At 42.1% G+C, this 27403-nt stretch overlaps 1 protein-coding gene across 1 annotated transcript in view; it reads left to right on the top strand.

Annotated features, from left to right (window-relative positions):
* Nucleotides 1-17635, top strand: part of LOC145396953 (putative glutamate receptor) — a 41030-nt gene extending 23395 nt beyond the window's left edge. Inside the window, exons 5-11 of the mRNA XM_080270187.1 lie at nucleotides 7927-8017; nucleotides 14752-14950; nucleotides 15135-15184; nucleotides 16212-16341; nucleotides 16388-16605; nucleotides 16900-17080; nucleotides 17613-17635. Of these exons, the coding sequence (XP_080126313.1) occupies nucleotides 7927-8017; nucleotides 14752-14950; nucleotides 15135-15184; nucleotides 16212-16341; nucleotides 16388-16605; nucleotides 16900-17080; nucleotides 17613-17635 (892 nt within the window). The remainder of the gene's footprint in view (nucleotides 1-7926; nucleotides 8018-14751; nucleotides 14951-15134; nucleotides 15185-16211; nucleotides 16342-16387; nucleotides 16606-16899; nucleotides 17081-17612) is intronic.
* Nucleotides 17636-27403: the final 9768 nt, after the last annotated feature.

Raw genomic sequence — 27403 nt, forward strand, 5'->3', positions numbered from 1 at the left:
ACATCACCATGCATGTTTTCTGAGACAACGCCACGCCAATCAACGTGTGACTGACACCAGGCACTTCTCACCCACTACTCATTACTCATTATTCACATAGCTCCTACTCATACTGATTTATTTCCACAGTATTGAGTTGGAAATTTGACCTTCTATGATGAGGTTCGCCTGTGACTACAGCTGTTAACCACTACATGCACCAGGCCACAGAATTTCCTGAGTAATATCGTCCATCAACACAGCCCTAGAATTATCGAGAGGAGATCTTCATTCAACCCTGCATTTATCTTCCGAGATCAACAGTTGCTTCGACACACCTCTCCGATCTGTATCAAGTGGGTGTAATTATACTTACTCATTTCTTCTCGGTGCTAAAATTAGGTATATTCAACTCCTTTACTTATTTTTATATATACACTTATACACTCATTATCTATCATATATTACAACTCATTTACTCATCTATTTAGTAAGGACATAAACAAAAAACTTATTTCATAACACCATACCTTTGCAACATGAGTTCTAAAATTTTTAGCTAAGTGATATGACAGAGATATTATCGCCCCCACCCGTGTTAATATCAGATGATACACAATTAGGAGAGCACCATTGTACAAAATTCACCACAAACTAAAGATCAAGAAACAAATACGTCAGTTCTAGATGATGAGTGGCAAACCCCCTCCGATGTAGCAAGTGAGGACTTTGTCTCTGACTTGCATACCTATGAAAATATACTTAACAGGGTTCATCACTCAGGCAAATTCTATTCCTATTCCCTCACACAACGATAAACAAGTCCAAGTAAAATTAACAGACCAACCAGTGAAAATGAACACCACAGATCAAGCTCAGTTATTTGTTTATCATGAAGATAAAACTGCTCCGAAATTCTCTGGCACAGAGAAAGATCGTATTGACGTCTTTTCATCGGTCAATCAATGCGGACAGATCTACATCAAAAAACATATTAAAAATGAACAAGAGAAAATTGCTATTTTTTCCTCTTGCATTAACAAGGAAAGATGTCCGGCAAGCGACTTACTAAGGTCAGATAAGCTTGTACACCATCAACGCATTGGACACTCACAGTTTTTTTTATTTCACTCATAACACATCAGTTTACTTAGTCTGTCCAGATATACCAGCATCTCATACTTTAGCAATAGGATTATACATAGCACCAGACTACTGTGCGGTATTTACACCATCCATGTCCACTTTATCCACCATCAATCACTACGCCATCCTCAATCATACACAAAAACATTTCCACCCACAGCCTGATATGGACTTAAACATGAGCACAAGTATTAAGTTGACTTCATCTAAGTTTGAAACTATGCAACTGATCAATGAAACAATGAAGCCCTGGGAAGATTTGAGTCTGAGTATGTTCAACCCATATTATGTGTATAGCCCAGCACCTACTGTCTATATAACCTTCTGTATTGTATTTGCAGTAGTGTTGTTTGCAATGCACAGAATGCATGCAAGAATTGCAAATTTGGAGTCAGTATTTAGTGGGGGTAGAGTAAGCATCCATGCCAACCCCCCCTGTATGAAGTGTACATGCTTTGTATATATATAGTATTAATTTTATATAAAAAAAAAAAAAGAAGAAGAAGAAGAAGAATGACCCATGATATAGAAGTAAACTAGTGTCATTATCTCAATATGAAATATTAATAACTCTTACCATAATCTTAACTTTGAACTTTTTTTTTTTTTTTGCATATATGCATTTTACTATTATACATAAACATTTTACAAAATGTAATACAATAACCAATTTACCTATATTAAATTATGTATACAACTTGTTTAAAATGAAATATTACTGGATCATTACAATATTATCATGAATATTATACTTGTACAATATTATAATCAATATTATGTATTAAGATTGAAGAAGAAGACTGTTATGTATTAATAGATTAGCATATGTCAGTGATGATTGCTGTTGGAGGACCGCCAGCTACGTGACCGAGCGATGTCAGGACTCCATATTATATATACAAATCATAACAGAAAGCATGATGTATTGATAGATAGATGGATAGTCAGAGCACCAGACAAGGTGTGGGAACGGGAAATTGCCTTTTAACTCTTTAAGTGAAGGAATGCTGATATGCACACGAGCAGTGCCTCTTGACCATACACACACACACACACACTGGCTTCTAGAAGCTTCACATCAGTATATTCCACGTGACATGGCCCCTGCTAAAATAGAAATTTAGGAAGCAGAGCGCAGAAGGAGCTTAGCATTAGAATCAACAGGTGGTGGAGAGAAGGAGACTGGCCGTAGGACCAGCAGGTAGTGGAGAGAGTGAATAAGAAGAGGGGTCCAACTAGACTTACTTAGTATATTATGTCTCTGTATAATACATACGCTGCTCAACTGAGACTTTCTCTGAAGATAATAAATCAAGATCAACTCCCTGTATTCATCTTTAACTCCTCCTGCTCTTCAATTAACTCAAGACTCACCTATTACAACTACTAAGAGTTACATATATAAAAATGTTGGCTACAAAGCTTTAACATTAATATACTAAGTAAGTCTAGTTGGACCCCTCTTCTTATTCACTCTCTCAGCTACCTGCCGGTCCTACAGCCAGTCTCCTTCTCTCCACCACCTGTCGATTCTAAGGCTAACCTCCTTCTACGCTCTGCTTCCTAAATTCCTATTTTAGCAGGGGTCGTGTCACGTGGAATATACTGATGTGAAACTTCTAGAAGCTGGTGTGTGTGTGTATGGTCACGAGGCACTGCTCGTGTGTACATCAGCATTTCTTCGCTTAAAGAGTTGCAAGGTAATTTCCCGTTCCCACACCTTGTCTGGTGCTCTGTCTATCTATCTATCGATCTATACATCATGCTTTCTGTTATGATTTGTATTATTTTATAATATGGAGTCCTGACAGACACAAACTGATCCATCCGGCAAGCGCTGTACTGCCCACACGCCGGTGAACACTAAACAGACAGTTGCATCCATCCGGGAAGGGGAGAAGAGAGGGGAAGAGGGCGGAGAAGAGGAAAAGAAGAAGGAAGAGGGGAGGGGGAAGATGGGAGGAGGAAGAGGGGAGGGAAAGAATAGGGGAGGGGGAAAAGAGGAGGGGGAAGAGAGGAGGGGGGAGAGGGGAGGAGGCTAAAGAAAGGAGGAGGGAAGAGGGGAGGGAGAAAGGAGAGGGGAAGAGGGGAAGGAGGGAAGAAGGGAGGGGGAAGAGGGGAGAAGGGGGTGAAGGGCGAAGGGGTGAAGATGGAAGGGGTGGAAGAGGGGACAGGGGAAAAGGGGAGAAGGGAAAGAGGAGAGGGGGAAGAGAGGAGGGGGTGAAGAGGGGGAGGGGGAGGAAGGGGGTTCCATCCAGCTAGTGCTCTGCCTATGGCAGTTTTATTTTTCTGTCTGTCTTTTTGTTTGCTCTCTATAGGTTACAATTTTGCACCAGTCGATTTGTTTAAAAAAATCGAAAGGTAGATATCGATAAACCCTGGAAGCCTATTGCTCTTCATCAAAATCGTTCATAGGCCCTGGACTGGGTGGGGAGTTTAAACCCCTCAATGACCGTGGGTCCGGAAATCGCTGGGACCAGTGGCCGGTCCAGGCATATTTTTTTCAAATTTCGAAAACTGATATTTTTTTAATCCAAATTGAAGAGTAACGTCTGGTGGACCTGAAAATGCAATTTTTATGTTTCTAAAGCCATCCTGTGCTTCACAATGAAGCAAGAAAAATTTTATCAAATCACTCCCTGCACGCCAGTGAAAACTAAGCAGACACAATCGGATCCATCCAGGAAGCTCCCTACTGCCCACACGCCGGTGAAAACTAAACAGACACAAACATATGCATCCGGCAAGCACTCTGCTTATGGCAGTTTCAATTTGCTTATTGTTCGTTACTATTGGGTTCTTTGTTACCTGAATCAGTCTACTATAGCCATACTTTGCATAAGCAAGGTACAAAATACTGCCCAGCAGCATCCAAAAATAAATCACAGAAGATGAGGTGCTAGGGAGCTTCCTTCCTGAACGAGAGTAGGGAACATAGCCTCCACTATTGTTGCCTATAATAGAGCGTTCTTATAAACCAGAATATCTCTTGGTTATATAATAAAAATAAGTAAAAAAAAAACTCATTGTATTAAAGGGATTACAGATGCGGAAACTTTAACCATATTTCTTGTTACTGACAGAGAAGTAAAATCAGCTTTGCATTTTTCTTTTACCGTTCTAGGTAAAAGAATGTTGGCTAGCTCTGAGATAAAGGTGTAAAACATCATTAAAATCTTTGTAAGTCAGATTTTATACAAGAACCTAAATGTATGCTTACTTTATGAAATAAATTTTCCATTTCAACACATCAACTTTTGTGTAGCATACTGTATATATTTTTTGCTGCTGTCTGATATTTTTGTTACATTGAATGAGCTTCCACATATTACTAGGGTTAAACCACCGCATCCCACTGACGTGTGGATATGTCACTGCGTTTTGTCATGGTGACACCTATTGATGTATCCATATGTTTTGCAATTGTGAGGTCCATCATTTGCACATTTTTAAAATTTCGCGTGTGATTTTTGGTATGTATACGCGAGACACCTTCCTTTACCCGCCGCCAAGGGGGGGACACTCCATGGCCCTGCATTACCCACATGCGGCCTTGTTTTGGTCACTCACTTTTTAGCAGTGACCCAGCACAGACATGGTGTGCTGAGGTCCTTCTGATGACAAAATTCAAGCCACCCTTGACGCCTTCACAGGTGACAGTGATTCCTCAATCGATGATGATGTGGAAGACAAGGACTACGTGCTGCCTGATGATGAAATGAGCAGCAATGATGAGGAGGTACCATCATCAAGGAAGCGGTGGTATGTTACATACTGTAAGGCTAGGGAAGGTTAGCCTGGACCCCAACCACGTGTACACACCTCTCTCCAGCCCCTAGGGGAAGGGTCTGACAAGGACGAGGACGAGGACGAGGACGGAGCTGTAGGACGTGGTGTTACTTCATGGCTCGGGAGGGAAAGGCTTTAGCCACAGGGAGCTGAAGGGGCGACGAGGAGGAAAATAAGGTATGGGGCTTGTGCTTTGTATGGGAAAGGCATGAGTGGTCTGGCAGGAGTGAGCAGTGAAAATGAAAGTGGTGGTGGCTGGGAGGCAGTTCCAGGGTGAGCACGAGGTGCACCTGGGCAACGGGCAGGTTGAGTATCAGTCGCACCCTAGCACCTCTTTCTCCCCGCAAGATTCCTGCACTTCCTCCCCACAGCCCTGTGATGTGGGAAAAGGAATGAAATGGAAGGGAAAGGGGAAGGGAAAGGGAAGAGGAGCGCAAGTGGGGAAGGGAACCACTCTAGGCTACACCTCCCCAACCACCCCCACCACCCTCTCCTTCATACCCCGATGAAGGCGACGATGGAGACGAAGCTGGAGACGGTGGTGTTTCATGGGATTGGGAGGATGGGAATGACTTCACGCCTATCATTCACCAGTTCACATAGGAGTGGCAGTCTGGCTGTACTGCTCCTGGACTCCATGCAGGCTCCGCCAGCATGGATTTCTTCCACCTATACTTTGATGAGGAGTTTGTGGTGTGAATTGTGAAGCAAACCAACACATTCGCAAGCAGCCAGTGCCATGAAGGCGAGCGTGATGGTATGAGAAGCAGGGCACTCCCAGCAATATGGCTACCCAGTTACCATAGGTAACTGGTTCTCTTGATGGGTACTGTACAGAAATGACAAATTCCGGGATACTGGTCTACGGACCCTATAACCGGCACACCTTTCTTTGGGAGGGTAATGGGTTCGAATAGATTTCAGCAAGAGACACCATTTTGGGTTCAAGATCTTTGTTATATGTGACTGTAATACTGGTTATGTGCAAGACATAGTCTTGTACACCGGTGGACAGACAGCCATAACAGAAGATCGAAGTATTGGACTCTCTGGGGCCATGGAAAAGACAATGATAGAGGAGCACCTTCATCGTGGTCACGTCCTGTACCTGGACAACTGGTACACTAGCACCCTTCTCACTCGGTACCTCCACCTTCACAACACCGGAATCTGTGGCAGTCAAGAAAAACCGTCGACATATTGTCAAGGTTGGGAGGAAACTTGACACGAATGAGGTGGTGGCACATTCAAGAAAAACTGTCGGCATACGGTCACGGTTGGGAGGAAACTTGACAAGAATTAGGTGATTTTTTTTTTTCAAGGCAAATAACATCCTCGCCACCGTATGGACCACAGTAAGGAAGTTTTCCTCCTGTTGGAGGTACACTGCCCTCTGATGCACCGCACCAACTCTGTGGATCACCGCAGCGAGAGGAAGCTCCATTTCTGGAAACCGGAGTAGGAACTGGACTACAATGTCAACGTGAGGCAAGTAGACCAGTCTGACTCCATGATTTTCAGTGTGGAATGTGCCAGGACCACCACAAAGTGGTACAAAAAGCTATCTTCCACTTGCTTGACATCACGGTCCTCAATGCCCACTACCTTATGCCTTCACTATAGGAACCTCAGAGACCTTCAAGAGGTTTGTGAGAGAGCTGTCTTGGGAAATCATAGTGAAATATGCAGAGGACAGGCCCCACCACTGCACCTGCCCTGCCACTGCCGCCCAGACTCCATTACGCCTCACCTGATACCACTTCCTCACCACCATCCCTCCTCAACCAAACCATCCTAAATCCCAGCACCTCAGAGAAAAGACCCCTCAAAGAAAAGACACGAGGTACGAGTGTGTGGAATGCAACATTGGATTGTGTGTTGACCCACGTTTCAAAGAATACCACACCTTTGTACATTACTGAAACTGTGTGTGCTTGCGATAATATGATGCTCACGATATTAGTAAGTGCTGTGAATATGCAGTAATATGAAGCTCACTCACGATAATAGTAAGTGCTGTACAGTAAATATATGGCGCTCACTATAATAGTAAGGCCTGTAAATATACGATAATATGACACTCACTATAATAGTAAGGCCTGTAAATATGTGATAACGGTTATATAAGGTGGAAACTGGTATAATGTTAGCAGAAAAGTATAATGTAAGTGGAAAACTAAAATGTAAATTGAATCAGCAGTCATAATGAGTCATAATTATGTGCAAGATTCTGGTGATTTTCATGTGATCGCTGTATGGAACATTGTTTGTATCGCCTATATTTTTGTTTGAAAACCAGCATTTTCTTGTACTACATGTTTTTTGTACTAAATTAATAAATATCTACCTATTCTGAGTGGTTTCCCATACTAATCCCTGCCATAGAAAATATGACAGCCGCAGCGCGGCTCCAGAGAACATGGTACCAGGTGTGTGGAGGGTCACCCATTTAGACCACTTCTAAACTCAGGTGAGAACTTTTCTGTGATTTTCCATTCTCACAAAAAGTGGAGGTTTGAGCAAAAAAAAAAAAAAAGAAAAAAAAAAATCCAAAATCTGCTGGGTTGAGGGGGAGGGCAGTGGTGAAAAACCTGCCGGGACGTGGTGGGTTAATGAACTAATAATTTTGACAATTCCATCATATGCCAAAGAAAACTAATTAGTTATCAGGTATGAATTTAGAATTATAAACCTTAGGCCTGTACATACGGTATTTATGTAGGCTGCATTTTGTTTTACCACTACACTGAACTGAAGAAATCTGGATGTTGGTGAAAGATGGAAAGTGTATTCTGCTTATACAACAGAGGTGGGAGATGTGCTGACTCATCAGTCAGGTTTACTGTCACAGGCCATACTGGTGATAAAGTTTGTGCTGAGTGTACAAATGCAGTTTCTTATCCTTTTACGCATCTCTGGTACGAAATTAATGAAGCAGAATTGCAACCTTTCGTCTTGTGGATGTCCTAACTACAGTGGATTAGCAACTAATATTTTGTTTTTCTTTTTAAGGTGCCGGTATATGACACCAGATGATCGGGCTTTTGGCACTAGGCAGACAAATGGCTCCTGGACAGGCATCATTGGCATGCTGCAGCGAGAGGCACGTCATTCTCCATATATCTCGCACTTCATTTTCTCCAGATATACCAGTTATACAGTATACTTCTCTATATTATCTACTCCTTTTCTTCCCCGTTGTTCTCGGATCTAAGTGACATTATGCAAGTAATAAATGTTTTTATCCCTTGGATAAAAATTCTGATCGGCAAGAGCTGGTTGGAGTGCCCTTCCAGCAGACCACCAGGCATCATTTGGTTAAATGGTTACCATTCAAGGTAGTAAATTATTTCCCAGGTTACTGGAAACCATCTGGCTTGTAACTTAATCCTGAATTACTTCAAGTAGCACTACATCCAGATTGTGAATGGTGGAAGCCCTCATCTACATTGTTCCCAATGTAGCAATGTAGCAAAACTAACATTCATATAAAACCTCACAACCTCCCCCAACCACAGCACGAGGGTAGCTGACAGGTACTGGTGGCCAAAGTTGTCAACTCATGCAAATTAGAAGTCGATAGATCGGTCTGTTAAAGTCGTCCAGTTATTAAATATGAAGATTACAGTAAAGTTAACATTGCAAACACTATAAGTGACCCACACAGACTCAATGCCTAATAATGAGAATAATGATGTAAGGAAAATGCCGTGTAACATAAATTCAACGAGTAATACGTCACTGGGCATCAGCACTTAATCTGAAGGTGGTCAGAATAAATCAGTCAAGTCCCATTCTGGTTCATCTTCCTCGATGATCAGTGAACACGTTGCAGGATCTTGTGAGCTACTACCCTACATTTTCTTGTAGGCCTCCACTGTGCCAATATACTTAATGACCTCCTCAGACGACTGGTTGTTTTGGCAGCATTTTCCTTGCCCTCTCAGTCCATACTTTATGGCTAAGAGTGCTTTCATACACTTCATACTCATTCTCTTCCAGAGTTTTGACGTTACAATGTTCATTTGGCTAAATACACACTCAGCATCAATATTAGCATGTGGTAAGGTAAGTACCGATAGAACTGGGTCAGAAAGATCATTGTATGGTTTTTCCCCAGTGGCCCCTTTGTTTCTGCCCGAAGCTGAATTGTGTCTAAAGCTTATTTCCACACTATATAGTGTAATTTTCTCCGCTGAATGTCTATGCAGGTGAAAGAACTTTCGTCACCAACAAACAGCCAAGTCCAGAATCCCTGGTTTACGAATATCTGCCTTCTCAAGAAACATGCAGTCCCTCATTTCTCTATAACCCAAATAAGGGTGTGGATCCTGGAAACTTTCTACTGAGTCACTGTTATTTAATTGTTTTTTTCTGGGATGATAGTCTTACAGTACAGGGAGTCAATCGGTTGATGCAAATCATTCAGCAGTTTTGATGAATCATTCACCCTTGCATCAGACATTTTGTTGACACACTGATCTTCATGAATATACTTTGAAAACAGTAGAAACATCTAATTTTTCATAATACAAAGCATTGCTTAAAGGGGTTCAGCAGTATAACAGCGCCATTTTTTCCGTGCAAGTTCATAATGAGTTTTGGGCACAATCCACTGGCTCAGAACTCTGACCATGGGCTCAATCCACTGGCTCAGAATTCTGACTATGGTAGTTTCAATCACCAGTCCATCGTGTCTGAATTAACTTTCAAAGGAGACTGACCTTCATCAATCAAACCATTAAGCTCCTTGTACTTTTTGTCTCAGAGACAAGTGTGAGAACCAGATGAAAGTCTCTGATTAAAAAATCGAGGTGCCTTAGAAGATGATCCCTCACAGCATAAGAAGAAGCAAGTTGCAGTTAGTGACACGCACATCTGATCAGCAGCAATCGTGGGACTTCCGCCTTTAATTTCATATAAACATTATGAACACAGATCATCGCTGATGCACTGTCAGTCCCAGTTTTGAAAAGTTTCTGCAAATCTAGTGTGTTATTTCTTAAAGACAGTTTTATAGCACTACTTACTGCATCAGCATTGTACCCACTGATTTCAACCATATCCAAAAATGCTACTACGTTTATCTTCCTTTTATCAGAATAATATCTAATTAGGACACCAAATAACTTTGCTACAGAGATGTCATTACTTTCATTACTCAGTAAGCTAAATATTCCTTCACCTACATCAGCTCTCAGTTCCTTGAAGTGAAGGGTCATCAGACTAATGCACTATACAAAGATCTTTTAAGATTCCGATCTCATCCTTTGCTGCACTTAAACACACTTTGCACACCTCTAGCAAGTGGTCAGCTCCTCGTAATCCACAATGTTCTGGTTTGAATATAGCTACTCGGCCCTCCGATTTTCTGGTGTTATTACTTATTTTTTGCAAAAGGAATAAATCTGCATTTCAGAACTAAATGGTTCTTCTGCTTTCCTGTAATTGGTAATGTTGTAGTACTTTTCAGTTTCATTTAGTTTTGCATTCAAGGAACACCCACAATATTTGCAAAAGGTCCTGGTTTCGTCCCCTTCCAGTCTATTAAGCCACTTATTATATCTAGAGCCACTGAGACTTTCAGCTCGAAAACGCAGGCTGTACTTCTTGCTCATTGTTTCTTAATAGCACACATGAAGGCCACTCGACTGTCGTAATAACTTTCCTCACGGAAAGCTAGCTGCAATCTGTGAGTGAGCGTAGGACAAAGGCGGTGTAACTCAACTGAGTATTAACTTGACCAGGACAAGACGATCACAATGAGTTGTATAGTATGACTACGTCCAGGACACGAACGATCGTAATGGATGACTGGTGCCCATTTTATTTATAATAACTTTTGTCATAAAAGACTTTGTAGTAACTTGTAGAGAAGTTATATATATATATTAGACTTGTGGACGAGCGGTTGTTATAAGTGAGTAGATTTGTATAGATAATCTTGGTTCCCTTTTTGTCATGCAATGACAGGAGAGGTAAAGAATAGTATGGGACTATTTTTATTTGTCTTGGAAATATTAACAGTCTCTCACACACGAGTGAAATTAAGTATAGTCCCGCTAGCTACCTCCCTGTCTCGCTCTCTCCCTCTCTCTTCCAAGTTGCTAAGCCTTTCTCCCTACTACCTGCCGATTCTATGGCCTCTCTCCTTCTGAGCTCTCTTTCCTAAATTCTGGTGAAACAGGGGTCGTGTCACGTGTGTTACACTGTGGTTGGAAAGTTCCAGAAACCTGTGTGTGAGTATGTGTGTATGTCACTAGGCTTTGTTCTCCTGCAATTTCGCTGACAAACTACCTGCATCATCTCCTGACATTGCTACTTCCTAATCTGTCGTCAGCTTTTCCTCAGTTTAACTTGCAAGATCATTTCCCATTCCCAGGCTCGCATAGAGCTGTCTATCTGTCTATTTATCTATCTATCTATTATGATTTGTAAATATAATATGGACTCATAACACTTTCTTTCCTTACCCGATGTTTTTAGATAATTTCTTATATTGGTTTGGTCAAAAAATTGCCAGAAATGTCCCCAAACTATAGAAAAAGTCTATCTAGCTGTATACCAAGCCCGCTTCCCCCAAGGAAAGGGAGGCAGCCGAGACAGGATGACACACTCCCAATTTACTCATCCACTTAAACACATGTATTAGCATCTTAGCCTCAAGGGAAGAAGGGAAAGATCCTCACTGCACCACACCGCACAAGGGTCAACTGTGCAGTGCAATCAGTGACATCCACAGCAGGGCATGACAGCATAGCTAGTTTACCCTGCCACATCATAATGGACCCATCCCCTTACTCACCTGATCAGCTGATCAGACCAAATGGGGGAGAATATCCCCTCAGCAGTGCATCATCATTTATTCATTCACAATTTCTCCCCACTCATTTCTATCACACACAACCACTCTTCCTTGCCCAACAGACATCCCTTTTGCATCCAGTGCTCCCTTCACACTGTCCATCTATCCTATTCATGGTCTTCCTCTCAGCGTTATGCCTCTCACATCAGATCTAGTTATCTTTTTCACCAATCGCTCATTACCCAGTCTCTCCATATGTCCAAACCATCACAACACCCTCTGCTCAACTCGATCAGCAATCTCCCGAACAACTCCAGTTCTCCTTCGCACTTCATCGTTTCTCACTTGATCCATACGCGTCACTCCACACATACTACTCAGGCACCTCATATCCATTACATTCAAACATTTCCTCTCTGCTACACCTATATTCCATGCTTCAACCCCATATAACACAGTCAGTACCACAACACCTTAATACAGCCTTCCCTTTACATTCTAAGCAAACGACATCTAAAAATTTTTTCATTCCTCCCAGCACCTTTCCTACTACATTCATTCTAAACTTCACTTCTGCATCTATTCATCCATCCACAGCAACATGTGACCCTAAATAATTAAAACACTCTACCTCCTCAAGCAACTGACCATTCAAAATTATATTCATCCCCCTACCATCTACCAACCCCGTACACTTCATATATTTACTCTTATTCTCATTAACTTTCAATTTCCTCCTTTCACACATCCTTCCAAACTCCTCTGCCAACTGTCTCAATCTCTCCTCTGAATCAGCCACCAGTGCAGTATCATCCGCAAACAGCAACTGCTTCAGATTCCACTCTCTACCATCAACATTCATGAGACTCAGACCTCCATTCCAACACTCTTGCATTCACCTCCCTTACAACACAATCCATATAAATATTAAACAACCAAGGCGACATCACACATCCCTGCTGCAGCCCCATTTTCACGGGAAACCAGTCACTCACAGTATTTCCCACTCTTACACGTGCTTTACTATTTACATAAAAGCTTTTCACTCCTTGTAGCAACCTACCATCAAGTCCATACAATCTTAAAACAGTCCACAAAGCCTCCCTATCAGTTCTATCATGCACTTTCTCTAAATCCTTGAATGCCCAAAACACGTCCTTACCTTTTGCTAAATACTTTTCACACACCTCACACCAACACCTGATCCATGCATCCCCTCCCTCTCCTAAAGCCACACTGCTCGTCACCAATCACTCCCTCTGTATCCTCTCTAACTCTCTTAATTAACACTCCACAATACACCTTACCTACAACACTTAACAGACTTATACCCCTAAAGCTAGTACATTCATACTATAATATCACCCTTACCTTTATACAATGGGACCACACAAGCACTTGCCCAATCAACTGGCACCATACCTCTCACAAAACACACATTCAGCAAAATTACTAACCACTCAACAATAGTTGCTCCACCACCTTTCAGGCATTCCACAGCACACTCATCCATACCTGTAGCTTTTCCTGCTTTCATCTCCTTTACTGCCTCGTGCACTTCATCGTGATCAAAGAATCATTCAACTCTCCCAACACATTTATTTCTTGCACCCTTCCATCTGCCACAATCTCAGCCTTCCTTTCCTCCTCTATATTTAACAATCTTTCAAAATACTCCGCCCTTTTCTTCCTTACTGCATCCATCTTAATTAACATCCTTCCATCCTCTGCTTTTACTCGCTCTTCCTTTCCAGACTCTCCCTTTCGCACCCTTTTCACCTCCTTCCAAAACATTTTTTTATTCTGCTGAAAATTCTCAGTCAGCCGCCTACCCCACCTCTCATCTGCTGCCACTTTAGCATCACGCACAGCCCTTCTTGTCCTATTCCTCTTTTCCTAATACTGTACCTTTCATATGACACCTCATCCTTCCTCTGCAGCCATACTTCATATGCACGTTTCTTCTCAGCCACAGCAATACTTACTTCCTCACACCACCATTCACTTCCCTTTCTTAGGCCTACACCATCACCCACTCGTCTCACACTAAGCGCCTCTTCTGCATGCCCCACCACAGCACTCTTAAACAACTGCCATTCCTTCTCCACACTGCCATTGTCCTGATCTTTATCTGTGTTCCACTCATCTTTCAATTTCTCCTGATACTCTATCATTTTCTCTCTTTTTTCCAACTCACTCACTTTCAAAACCTCACTGCCACACCTAACTCCCCTAGCTCTCACCCATCTCTTACCTGCTCTCAACTTTCCCTCCACCAGGTAGTGGTCAGACATACTTCACCCTTCCCTTCTTGGACACAGCCACATAGTCCATCAATGCTCTATCAACAACCCTTCCACCCTCCTGTCTCACCCATGTATACTTATAAATATCTTTCTCCTCAAACAAGGTATTTCCACTCACCATCTCTTGTTCAATGCACATCCCTGTCATTTGTTGCCTATTTTCATTTCTTTGAGGCACACCATGCATACCAGCTACACCTTCATCTGCTACATTTCCCACTCTAGCATTCAGATCTCCCGTCATTACCTCATTCACATTCGCTCCAGAACTCTGCAGACACTCATCATCGTCACTACAGAAAGACTACCTCCCTTCTTCATCCCTTTCACTACCAGGCTCATATGCATTCATAAATACCCTCAACTCATGTTCAAACTTTGCTTTCACCCACATCAGTCTCTATCACCGTAGCTAAAACGTCGCTGAGTAGCTGAATGGCAGAAAATTAGCTGGGTGGCTTTTTGAAACCACCAAACCTAGCAAAAAAAAAATTACCAAGTTGGCAACAGTGTACTGGTGCGTCACAAGATAGAATAGAATGTCTTACATTCTTTGAAAACCAAACTAGACTCAGATGGCTTTAAACTCAGGGACAAAATCTTCATCAGCACATGTATGACAGCCACAGTTTTGACTCCTGGATTGCCACCTATACACGTATGAGAGTTGGTGCAATTGGAGTTAAGCATAAATCATAGCTTTCATTTGCCATCACTATTCTTCAGGAATCAGACTTTGGGCAGACACTGCTCCAGGTCACAGCCCCCCGCACAGAGGTGGTCGAGTTTACTGCCCCAGTGACAATGTGGTACACCCGGATCATCATCAGTATTGGATCGTCCGAGGTGGATCCCTGGGGCTTCCTGCTGCCCTTCAGACCACCGGTGTGGGGTGGTATCCTGATGGGGCTGGTCGGGGTGCTCGGTTTCTTAATGACGATGACTTTTCTTAGTTTACCTGAAGATGTGAAGCAATCCAGGTCGTTAACAATTGCTTCCAGCTGCCTGCGTGTCCTGTTGTATCAAGGTGAGAATTCATAATGCCGTGGTGTTAAATGGTTAAATGAGATTGCTTCAAAGCACTCTGATGTAATATGATCATGTTTCAGAACAGCTCTCAGCAGTCATTGAACCTGCTCAGGTCTACGCCATCTTCCATGTGTGATATATTAGGGCAGATGTGATCCGCATTCACACAGTCAGCTGCAATGCTCATCATCCAACATGCGACAAAGGGTCAGCCACCATACACTTTCCATGGGCCAGCTATATGCATGCGAACAGATGCAACCTTGTTGTCCACATGACCCACTCATGGTCAGGTTTCCCCTGCAACATGCAAGCAATCTGTGTGTTCATCACTAACTACAACAAAGAAGGTAGCCACAATAAGCAAGCTCCATCTACACTGGATGCACATGGACTGACTGTATGAAAACATTTGGCACTGCCTATGTTTGGGTGTGCTTTCCTTTCAGAAGGTGTAGCTGCCACTTACGTGGCCGGCACAAGGCTATTCTGATGGTACCAAAGAAGGGGAATAAATCGGGACCCTCACCACTGGTAGTGCAGACTTCAGCTCCCCTGCATCTCCTCTCCTCTCCACCAGCCGACCGCACACTCCTAGCCTTACTCTGCCTTCCATGCTCCACATTCACCTTTCTGTCCACTCCACTCATAATTACTCTTATTCATCCTCGGGTTGGGAGAGTCCGAGTTATTACTAATCCTTCGCTACTAAGGGGTTCATAAAATATGATTAAAATCGTCTGGTAACAGGAAGATGTTAAAGAAGTTATTGAGTCAAAGTTTAGGCAACTCCACAATTACAGGCTTTCTATACTCGTCCACCAGACACATAATTGTCTGAACAGTACGAAAGCAATACCTTCTCACGGCCAGGTATTACTCATCTTACCAGACGTGGGCGGTTGCGGAAAGAAGTTGTAAAACATAGAAGTTCCCACTTCCCTCCTCCCACGCTCGCCCACGTCCAGTGGAGCCACATGTAGAGGTAACAGTGTTGTAAAACACTCGTCCGCATCTCCCCTTTCCTAACGAAAACTATTTTGTACTGTAAGAAATAAGGTAGATCGCTTCTGTTAACTTAAAAAGTCACCAGGTATTAGGCATAAAATGTTTCACTTTATAAAAAGGACTACAAAAAGTATAATACTTATTTTCAGATGCGATCTTCATTTGAAATTGATGTTGGTGAGAAGCAGGAGATGGAGAAGGTACAGCTGTTGGCACTGTTTGTACTGAACCTTAGCCAGATGTACCTGAGTCCACAGGATGGTGATGTGAGTGCGCAGTGTTGGCCATATTAGCATTGATCCTAACCTAACCTAACTTAACCCAGGTGTGGTCAAGTCTACGGGTTGGTGGTGGTGGGAACGTGTGGTTTTGGGAGTGTGGATGCTGGCCATGTTGGTGTTGTTCCTAAGCTATGCCGGCAACCTCATGTCCCTCTTGGCCATTAGATACATCCCTATGCCCATACAGTCACTGGAAGATATTGCCACCAGTTCAGTCACCGCTTTCCTTCCAGTGGGCTCGTCTATCCTAGAGGCATTTGTAGTAAGTTATTTTATGCTACTGGAATATGTGCAGATTTTTTTTTTTTTTTTAGACCCGAGAATTTTGAGACTTAGATGTAGGAGGTCATTATTACCTTCGTACTTGTGGTGTACTACTATTTGAGTTATAAGGGAAAAAAAGCCTTGGTGATTTGACACAGCCTTCGTTAACAACCTTGCAGTCAGGGGCTTTTCTGGTCTGAATAGAATCATTTGATGGCAGCAGTAATAAATAAAAAAAGAGGGCGTCATAGCAATTCACCTGTCATACAAATCATTAAATATCTTCGCTTAGACAGCAGAGAACGGACATATGAGAAGCGTAGCAAACTTGCAACACGACGGACGACTGGAGCTTATCTTGGGTCGGGACCACACGACGAAACTGGACTCCCATGTCAGGCGCGGTGACCACGTCTTGGTCGGCAACAGCTGGAGGTTACGCATGTTCATGGCTCAGGACTTTTCTCTCAAAGGTAGTTCACTCCCGGATCCTTTAATTCATTTAATTGAAACTGACTGCTATTGACTGGAATTAATAACATTCTCCTACTTTAGGGAAAGTTTAATGACAGCAGGATTACTTTTGTCAGGTTCATGTAATTCATTTTCAGGCGTGTATAATCGTCTAGTGTCAGCTGTAGTGTCTTGCTAAAAACCTGAATATATAAAGGTTAATTGTATTTGTATTACATCCTCACGAGGGTAGTTAATCTTAGGCTCTCTTTACCTTTTCCAAACATTCTTCACCACCTGTTTTAATAGGAAAAATATATATATATTTTTTTGAAAATGATGATGATGATGATGATGATGATGATGATGATGATTGCTTGATTGAATGATGATTAACTGATGATTGATTGACTGATTGAAGACTGATTGATGATTGATGTTTGATTATTGAATGATGAATTGACTGACTGGCTGATGATGATGATGATGATAATGATGAAAAAAGCATGCCAATAATGGGCCAGGATTTTTGCATGTATTCTCTGGTTGTAGGTTCTGGTGACTATTCGATGTAGTGCTGTCTGTTTCACAGCTATCGTTGTGCCTCTCTGTCTGCTCTCATCTCTTCCTATTTCTCCCTTTCCTTCCTGTCACTTTTTGCAAATTCATCTGCTTCATTCCTGGATTATTCTGCAATAGCTATCTCTTATCCAATGCTGCTTTTCTGTTTATTTTTTGACTAACTTAAGGTACTATGCACCTCCTTTTTTTTTCATATATGATGTAGTGGTTTTTAACCCTCTTATGGTAGAAATACTGTAACTGTACCATTCTTACTCTACCTAAGCCTAAAATTATCGTCCCTTCATCTTTATTACCTAGTTGTAACAAGAGACTAACACTAGAATATGATGCAAGACATGAAGAAGTGCTACAGAAAGCACGTTGGAGATCCATGTTTATCCCATTTTGCCAATAAGTTGTGTGAGATAAGCTGGAAAAAGGACAAAAATCTGTGCCAGTGTAAAATGAGTATAGTAGTTTGTTCCAGATTACTGCTAACGATCTCGTCCAGAGCGTCCTGGGGTTCGATACTAGACATATTTACGGTCAGTTCTCTGACGTAACGTTAGTTTCTTTTCCCCAGAAGGGCTAGACACACGGTAAGACTCTGAAGACTCCCTTCCATGTCCTTGCTGCAGAAACAGTTACAACCCACGGCCTTTTTCATCTCTCGAAACTAAGATATGCTATTTCGTAGGATAAATTCGAGACTTGAATTGGTACTCTTGTTAGTTAAGGAATCTATGAAGACAGCCTTAGCGATTTACTTTTTGATATGGCCGGTTAATATCCTTTGGTACGTTATTTTTGAAGACTGTGGCAATACTGAAAGGATTTACTGTATGTAACACAGAGTGGGACAGTAAGGCGTAATAGGCAAAATAAATCGCTTAGGAAAATGTGTTAGGGAGCTTCCTTAACACAAGAGAATGCAGGCCTTGGAAAAATTCTGCACACTTCCTTTCTTGCCAATCCAGCGAACACAAATCTAAATTACAACAGGGAGACTTTCGTAAGTTCGTCCGAGGAATATGTGTGTATGATGAAGAACAAGTGTTGGCAACATGTAAGCAACACAGTAACAAACACGCTGCAAACATGTTGGCAACAGCAGCGTCCAGTCATGTTGGCAACATCATGATGAAGTCTCAGCTGCCTGGTATGAACACGTTTATCCCATAGCCTCTGCTGCCAGTGTTCGAAGCTGCACTGAAAAGTGTTTGTAGACATCTGTCCAAATACTGCTGCATACATGTACCCAAACATGTTGCCAGCTGTGTTGTCAAAATATGTTCGACACGTGTGGACGCACCCTGAGCTTACTCTCTCTGAAAAGTAATTTTATTTTTTTTAATGCAAGGAAGAATGAACCGTAGGCCAGGAGCCCTCAAACTGTTCCTTCCAAGGAAAACAAAAAATACAAAAGAGAGCCAAACTCAAGATCCGTTCATTTCGAGATGCGTGGACACACTGCGTTTGAAAGACTGGAGATCATAGGAAGTAGGATATACAGACAGAGGGAGACAGTTCTAGAGATAACCTATTGCATAAATGAAGGACTAGGAGTAACGGTTAACTCTTGCATTAGAGAGTTGGACAGAAAAGGGATGAGAGTTTATTGCTAGACGGGTGCTACGTGCCTGTTGTAAAGGTGCAGGAATGCAAACAGACAGTTCAGAGGAGCAGTGACCATTGGAGTGGCGATACAAAAGAGATAAAGTTGCAACAATGCGGAAAAGAGACAGAGGTTGAAGGGAGCCAGTAAGAGAAGAGTTAATGAGACGAAAAGCCTTTGACCCCTGTTACGGGATGGGAGTAGGCAACACAAGATAACTAAATCTGACTGCGTAAAAACTGAGAAAAACAAAGTGAAAAGGGAACTGAACAAATAGTTAAGTGATGAAAAAAAAAAAAAAAAACTAACTCCAATCTCGCAACACAAGTCCGAAATATAAATAAAATTAGCTGACGTTAACAAGGGCAAAGTAAACACAATAAAAAATACCTAATATACAAGCTAATAAAATATTTACAATATTTACAATGAGATATTGAAACAAAAAAATGAGAAAAACAAGTAACCTGATAATACCCTGAATAATCTGACAAGTCTGGGAACAAACTTGCCAAACAAAAGAAATAAAATCATACAAAAAAGAGATAACTAAACTGCACTCGGTTGCCACAAATAATAATAATAATACAGTAATTATAATAATAGTGATCGAATGCTAATATGAAGTGAAAAGATGTTCAGAAATATATACAACACACAAAAAATTACTTCTCCTCCCTCTCTGATCTCCAGCCCAAACACTCCCTCTCTCCACACCAGTCCCACAAAACTCTCCTTTTTTTTTTTTTTTGCTTATTTTTTTCAGGCCTATCGACCATTGGGGTCAAAGCCCCTGGTCATTAAGGCCGTATATATATATATATATATATATATATATATATATATATATATATATACACACTCACACACGCTTTCATGCATATATACAGACGCACTTTCATGCACACTTACATATATATATATATATATATATATATATATATATATATATATATATAGAGATATATATATATATATATATATATATATATAAATATATTTTATTTTATTTATTTTTTGTATTTTTATTTTTGTTTTTTTCTTGGTTTTATATTTTTTTTATACCTTATATTATAAAGAAAAACCTAATCTGAAGACCCTAAAACTGATCACCTAACAGACAAATCGCTATCCTATACTAAATCATACAGAGACAAATAGCTAGACCTACACTAATGGTAAAAATACCTCGACTAACAGAACACCATCGACTGCAGATATGTAATGCCTTTCTACATTACATATCTGCGCTCATCACCTGGTGACTATCAGTCGAAGCATAACCTAATGTAGGGGACATCAATATATGAAAGGGAACCAGACGAGTCAGGAACATTTCCATATACGTCAGCTGTCGGCCCTAATTAGGACAACTTAATCAAGATGGTATAATATATTTACCTAATATGTACAAAAGGTGAAGAACCTCGCCCAATAGACCACAATGGACTGCAAGTGCCCAATACCTTTCTACAGTATATTGCACACTTGCATTCATCAACTGGTGACTGTCAGGCAAGGAACGGGGTTTAATGTAGGGGACATCCATATTAGAAATAGATCAGTGGGAGGAGGATTTTTTTCAAATATGTCAACTGTCAACCCTAATTAATAGTACAATATTTACATATTTACATTTGATAAAAACCAAAACCATATAGTAAAAAAATCACGTCACTCTGATCAGTCCGGTACCTCTCAAGAAAGCCATCAATTTATCAGTCATAACAATGTCCCCATCACCCAAGATGGTGGAAAGGGTGAAGGGGACATCTTTTGCGCCGCAGTAATTTATAAGTGAAGCGCGTTCACAGATAAATCATCGACAGTGCAGGATGATATGAGTGATAGATAACACCGCATCACAGATGTCACAGTGTGGTGGGAATCGTTTTTCATGTGTGTTAGGAAGGTGGCATTGAGCTGCAAACGAGCCAACACTTTTTCTTCCAGGTGACTGGGATGGTTGGCAGTGAGTCTCCCAGGAACGGCTTACATGTTCCAATATTTAGTCTGGTCCACTGACCTTACCACAGAAGATTTATTTATTTATTTCCGAGAGAGAGACTCGACCGCAGATCACGAGGAACGTCCCAAGTCTCCTCGAGCTCCACAGCTGACTTTGCAAGTAAGTCAGCCTGCTCATTGCCGTAGATGCGACAATGACCAGGCACCCAGATCAGCGTGAATGACTTGTTGCATGAATGCAACTTATTAACGATGCAGCCCTGGATCTCGTGAGAGTCCGTAGTACAAGATGCAATTGCCTGAAGGGCTGATTTTGAATCTGAAAATATGACAAATGAGTCATGCCTAGAATTGAGAGCATAGTCTATGGCTTTGTCAATAGCAAAAAGTTCAGAGGTAAACACAGATGTATGAGTCGGCAACCAATACCTGAGGGCACATTCGGTCGACCATACACTTGCACCCACACATTCACTCGACTTGGAACCATCGGTGTACAATTGATGGGACCCCAATTGAGGCACGATGATGTTACGGAACAAGTGGTGGATCTCCGCCTCCAGCGCCTTGGCCTTTGGTGCGGGAGCTATGATACGTCAATGGTAAAGCCGGGTGGCTCCCAAGGCGCTATATTTTTTAACACTAACTTGTCACAGTCACTGAGGTCCACACCAAGCTCCTGAGTCAGTAAGTGGAGGCAAACGGCAAGTGGCCAACGCACCCCCAGCAGAAGGTGGTGGTATTGATGCAGGGGGGTACAGGCCACATTGCCAATATTATTTTTCCTAAATGTTCTTAGTCCATAGGACAAAGTCAGGTGGTCATGACGAATACGGAGGGGAGGCACATTCGCCTCCACTTCCACACAAGCTACACGGGTACACTGGACACATCCAATCCTATCAGCGTGGCATCAGATGCTGAGCCATACACCTGTGCGCCATAGTCTAGCTTTGATTGAATAAGGGACTTATACACCATTAATAAAGATTTTCTGTCGGCACCCCATGTAGTACCTGCTAGGTACTTGAGGACATTTACTGATTTATCACAACGAGCAAGCAAATTATTAACATGAATTTTGAAGTTCAACCAACGATCAAAATGAATTCCCAAACACTTTACAGAATTTTGAAAAGGTACCGCTTGATTATCCAAAGTTAAGCCCAAATTAGGTACGTTACGATTAGTGAAGACTACAGGGGCACACTTAGGGACGGAAAACTTAAATCCCCACTGCAAGGCCCATTGGTGGACGGAGTCAAGGGCTGGTTGAATCCGCCCAGCCGAAAATTGTGCATTATGGGAAGAGTTCCATATTTGCACAATCGTCAGCTTAGAGTGAGTATTTAAGATTCCTTGGGATGGGAGCTGATGACAGAATATTGATCATAATGGTAAATAGAGTAGGACTAAGCACACTTCCCTGCGGCACCCCGTTTTCCTGGATAAATATATCCGATGTTACGTTACGGGGCAATATGGCAGAGAAAGTCCTGTCCCTTAAGAAATTTGAAATAAAAATAGGCAAATTTCCTCTTAAACCATAAGCATAGAGCTTCATTTGTATACCGTGTCGCCATGTCATGTCATAGGCTTTATGGATGTCCAAAAACACCCCTATCATGAATTTTTTATTGGCAAATGTCTCTGCAATACAATGATCCAAATTCATTAAATGATCTAGTGAACTTCTGTATTTACGGAAGACACATTGTTGATCATTTAACAAATTCTTCGACTAAACCAAAAAGAAGCCTATCATTAACCATTCGTTCCATGACCTTACATAGACAAGAAGTCAACACAATAGAACGAAATGAAGTGGGATTCATCAGACGACCAGCCTCTTTGGGTATTGGTATGATGTGCGCAAAGTGCCATGAGTCTTTGACTTTAGTCTGCTCTCTCACCCAAGTTGATCTTTTCCTGTTTCTTAAAGATATTCCCCACACTGACCTTTCCATTGCTCTCTGAGAACGAATTATTTAATTTTCCATTGATTCTGTCAGTTTCCAGGTCTCACAACCATACGTCATAGCTGGAACTATACATTCGTTATATGCTTTTCGTATTATACAAACTGGCAAGCTACTTTTCATAATTTCTTTATGTTTATCGAAAGCTTTCCATCCAATTGTAATGCGCCTTTATATTTCGCTATCATGATCTTTCGTTAATTTTAGTATTTGTCCCAAACAGTTGTATTCTTCAACTTCTTCAAGAAATTCATCGCTTATTCCGATGACTCTCTTTGGTGTTTGTGGGTTGAACATTAGTTTTACTCCTGTTCATCTTCAGTCCTACTTTCAGACTTTCTCTGTTCAGGTCATTTAATATTTCTTGCAATGCCTCCGCTGTTTCTGAGATTAGGACAATGTCATCTGCGAATCTTAAATGGTTTAACTTTTCTCCATCTATGTTCACTCATTTGTTTTCCCAGTCTAGCTCTCTGAAAAAACTTTCTAGGCATACTGTAAATAATTTTGGTGAAATTGTATCTCCCTGACGCACGCCCTTCTCAATCTTAATTTTTTCTGAGTCCTTATGTAATTTAACTGTAGCAGTTCCCTCCTTATATATGTTTTCGAGCAGTTTTACAATGTTCTCATTCACTCCTTGTTCTCGCAATGAATTAATAATTGCTATGTGCTCCACTGAATCAAAAGCCTTTTCGTAATAAAAAAAAAAAAAAAAACTATGCACAGTGGCTTATTATAATCTGTAGTTTTCTCAATTAGCTGATTCATTGTATGTAGATGATCAGTGGTCGAATACCCGCTTCGGAATCCTGCCTGTTCACGAGTTACAATCTGGAAACTCGCGGTCCACCTCAAACAAGCCGCTATCAACATCCTCCTCAGAAGCAGCAGCAGTGGCAGAGACAAGGTGTACGGGAGCCAGAGAATCCGGTGCACGATGGTACAGCTTCAGCATGTTCACATGGCACAGTTGGTGCTTCTTCCTTCTGTCGGGGGTCTCCACCAGGTAGTCAGTGTCTCCAATACACTGCACTACAGGGTAAGGACCACTAAACTTATAGGCTAGCGGCTGACCCCGCAGTGGCAGCAACACCAAAACCTTGTCGCTGACCTTGAACTCCCTCAGCCTGGCCTTTCAATCGTACCACACCTTCTTGTTTTCATGTGCCTGCTTGAGATTTTCCCTGGCCAGCTCCAGAGTCTCCCTCATACGCGTCTTGAAGTCCTGCACATAATGGAGTAAGCTCTTGTTCTCAGCGAGGCTACTGCTCCAAGTCTCCTTAACCAAGCTCAGAGGACCCTGGACTCGATGGGCAAACACGAGCTCGTTAGGAGAGAAACCCAAACTCTTCTGGGGTACTTCCTTCGTAGCAAACAGGAGGAACGGCAAACCACGGTCCCAGTCCTTAGAGTGCTCCAGGCAGTATTTGCGGAGCATATTCTTGAGCGTTTGGTGGTAATGCTCCAAGACACCTTGCATCTCTGGATGGTAGGGACTGCTCTTGATGTGTGTGATACCAAGTTGAGCCAACGACTGCTGGAAGATGTTGGAAAGGAAATTAGACCCTCTGTCTGACTGAACCTCCCGCGGCAAACCAAACTTTGTAAAGAAGTCTAGCAAAACTCTAACCACTGCCTTAGCTTTGATAGAACGTAGAGGTATTGCCTCAGGATATCTCGTAGAGGGATCAATGATAGTAAGCAGGTATGAGTTACTGCCAGAAGTTCGGGGCAAGGGTCCCACCATATCAATAATTAACCTGGAAAAAGGGGGATCAATGGCAGGATTGGGAACAAGTGGGGCCTTAGGGACAGACAGATTTAGCCTACCCACTACTTGAGAGGTATGACAATGTTTGAAAAACTTAGCCACATCTTCTGGTAAATTACCAATATGCTGGGAATCGAACCAGGGACTCTACTTGCCCGAGTGCCAGGGGGTTAACTCATCCTCTTGATGCCCACAGTGGGGGCGGAGGGACGTTGGTTACAAGATTGTGACAACGTGAGTTAACTTTTACCTGGTCGTGGTGTAGTGGTATGCTGCCTGGCTCTCATCTGAGAGTCCCTGGTTCGATTCCCAGCATATTGGTAATTTACCAGATGATTTTTTCCTGTGTACAGTACAGGTTTCTCCCTTCTTAGCCACATCTGCTGTCATGCGGGGCCAGTAGAATTCTGCATGCAACCTCTCCATGGTCTTCCTTACACCTATGTGACCTGCAAATGGAGTAGAATGGGCCAGTTGAATTAACTCCTGCCTGCACTTATTAGGTACTACGAACTGGTGGTATTCCCACATCCCATCATCTACATTCACATATGGAGGTCTCCACCATCTTCACAAAGTCTCATCTCTCACATAAAAATATCTACCCTTCTCCTTCTCAAAGTCATCCACCGCACACAACTTCAACCTCTGAATCTCCTGGTCTCCAGATTGCAACTCCTTTAACTTCTCAATGTTCACCTCCTCTAGCAGAACAAGTGGAATATCTTCCACAGAACCCATAAACGTATCCGCAAAAGATAGCTCACTGTCCGATTGTTTCATGTCCATCGACGTAGGACTGACCATTGCCTCTAGTACGATAGCACTGGGCACACTACAAGCAATCTTCTCCTGTCGACTCCTCTCTGCACATGACATGGACCTAGTCACTGCACAAACTGGGAATACCTCTGCGTCATTGGGATCAACCTTCAAGGGAACTTCGGGCACTGGCACCTCTGACAAAACTGGAGTGGTAATCTCCTCACCTCTCACTAGGTCACTGCCAAGTATTAAATCAACACGACTCTCCGGTCAATAATCTACAACACCCAATTGTGCCGATCCATCAAACAACTGATATTTAACCTCACAAGAAACTAGCAGCACAGTCTTTGCACCTGATACTCCCCTAATCAGAACAAACTCTCCTGCAACAACAAAAAATTCATTATTTGGCCTCACCCACAAAGAAACTGAAGAACCAGTGTTACGAAGAATGTGTACTGGATGCTGCACGCCATTCACCTTCACCGAACCAGAATACAGGTAGGGGGCATATGAAGAAGCAGGGGCAACACTGCTCGTCATTGCCTGTACCACATCTCCTGAAACAGTGGGCTCCGACACAACTGTGGCCTCCTTCTTCCCATCTTCCAGAAACATCAACCCTAGAAGAGGGTAAAACATCAGAGTTTCCCTGACTAACAACTGGGGAACCAACTGAAGGGGTAACCACGGGTGCTCCACGAGAAACAAAGCTCACTGGCTTCACAACACCTGACTTTCGCCAACATCTATCTACAGCTTGACCTGGCCTCTTTCAATATCAGGAAGTAAATGGGCGGCGTGCAGGTTTTGGGGAAATGTGAGGTGTATCAAGTTTGGGTGTTGAGTAATTCGTGGAGTTGGGCTTCTGAGATGGTTGTTTGGGGAGCTGAGAGAGGTAACACTTCTGAGGTAGACTCCTAGGAACTTCCTTACCCTTATTCAAATTCTTAAACAATAAATAATCGCCTACATAAAGTGCAGCTTCAGCAGCATTCTTAACTATCTTATCGGCAAGGTAAGTCCTTAAATCTGTATCAATCTTATCAAGGAAGTTCTCGAGGATAACAAGTTCCTTAAGCATAACATAAGATTCTGAGACAGCCTTACTTCACATCCATTGATTAAGTGCATCAGTTATCTGCCTTCTGAAATCTACAAAAGTGTCATGAGGGCGGTTCCTACAATTCCTAAATTTCTGCCTGTAAGCTTCAGGTCTCATCTCGTACGCATGCAATATGGCTTTCTTTAATACCTCGTAATCCTGTGATTCTTGGTGGCTAAGACTGTCATAGGCCTTCAACGCTTTACCTTTGATTACTCTCTGAACTAGAGTTAACCAGCTGTCTCTGGGCCACTTGTTACCTGTAGAAGTCTTCTCAAATTGGTCAAAGAACTCCAGGACGAAGCACTCATCGAATGGGGGAACTAATCTAGTGGGTTCAATGGCTCTAAATTCTGAAAAAGAATGGGGAAAATTGGTTGGGGCACTTGGGCAATTCATACATATTTCATGTTTAAGCTTCATCTGCTTCAGTTTTAGTTTCTCCTCCTGTAGTTTAAGCTGTGACATCCTATACTCATGATCACGTTTAGCCTGCTCTTCATTAATAGATTCTTTCTGATGGATGACATGACCTCAGCTAAACTATCATGGGATGTATGAACTGATCTA

The sequence above is a fragment of the Coenobita brevimanus genome, chromosome 40 (genome assembly GCF_032717465.1).
Source record: "Coenobita brevimanus isolate Jiangsu-jjx chromosome 40, ASM3271746v2, whole genome shotgun sequence".
In the NCBI taxonomy this organism is placed as follows: domain Eukaryota; kingdom Metazoa; phylum Arthropoda; class Malacostraca; order Decapoda; family Coenobitidae; genus Coenobita; species Coenobita brevimanus.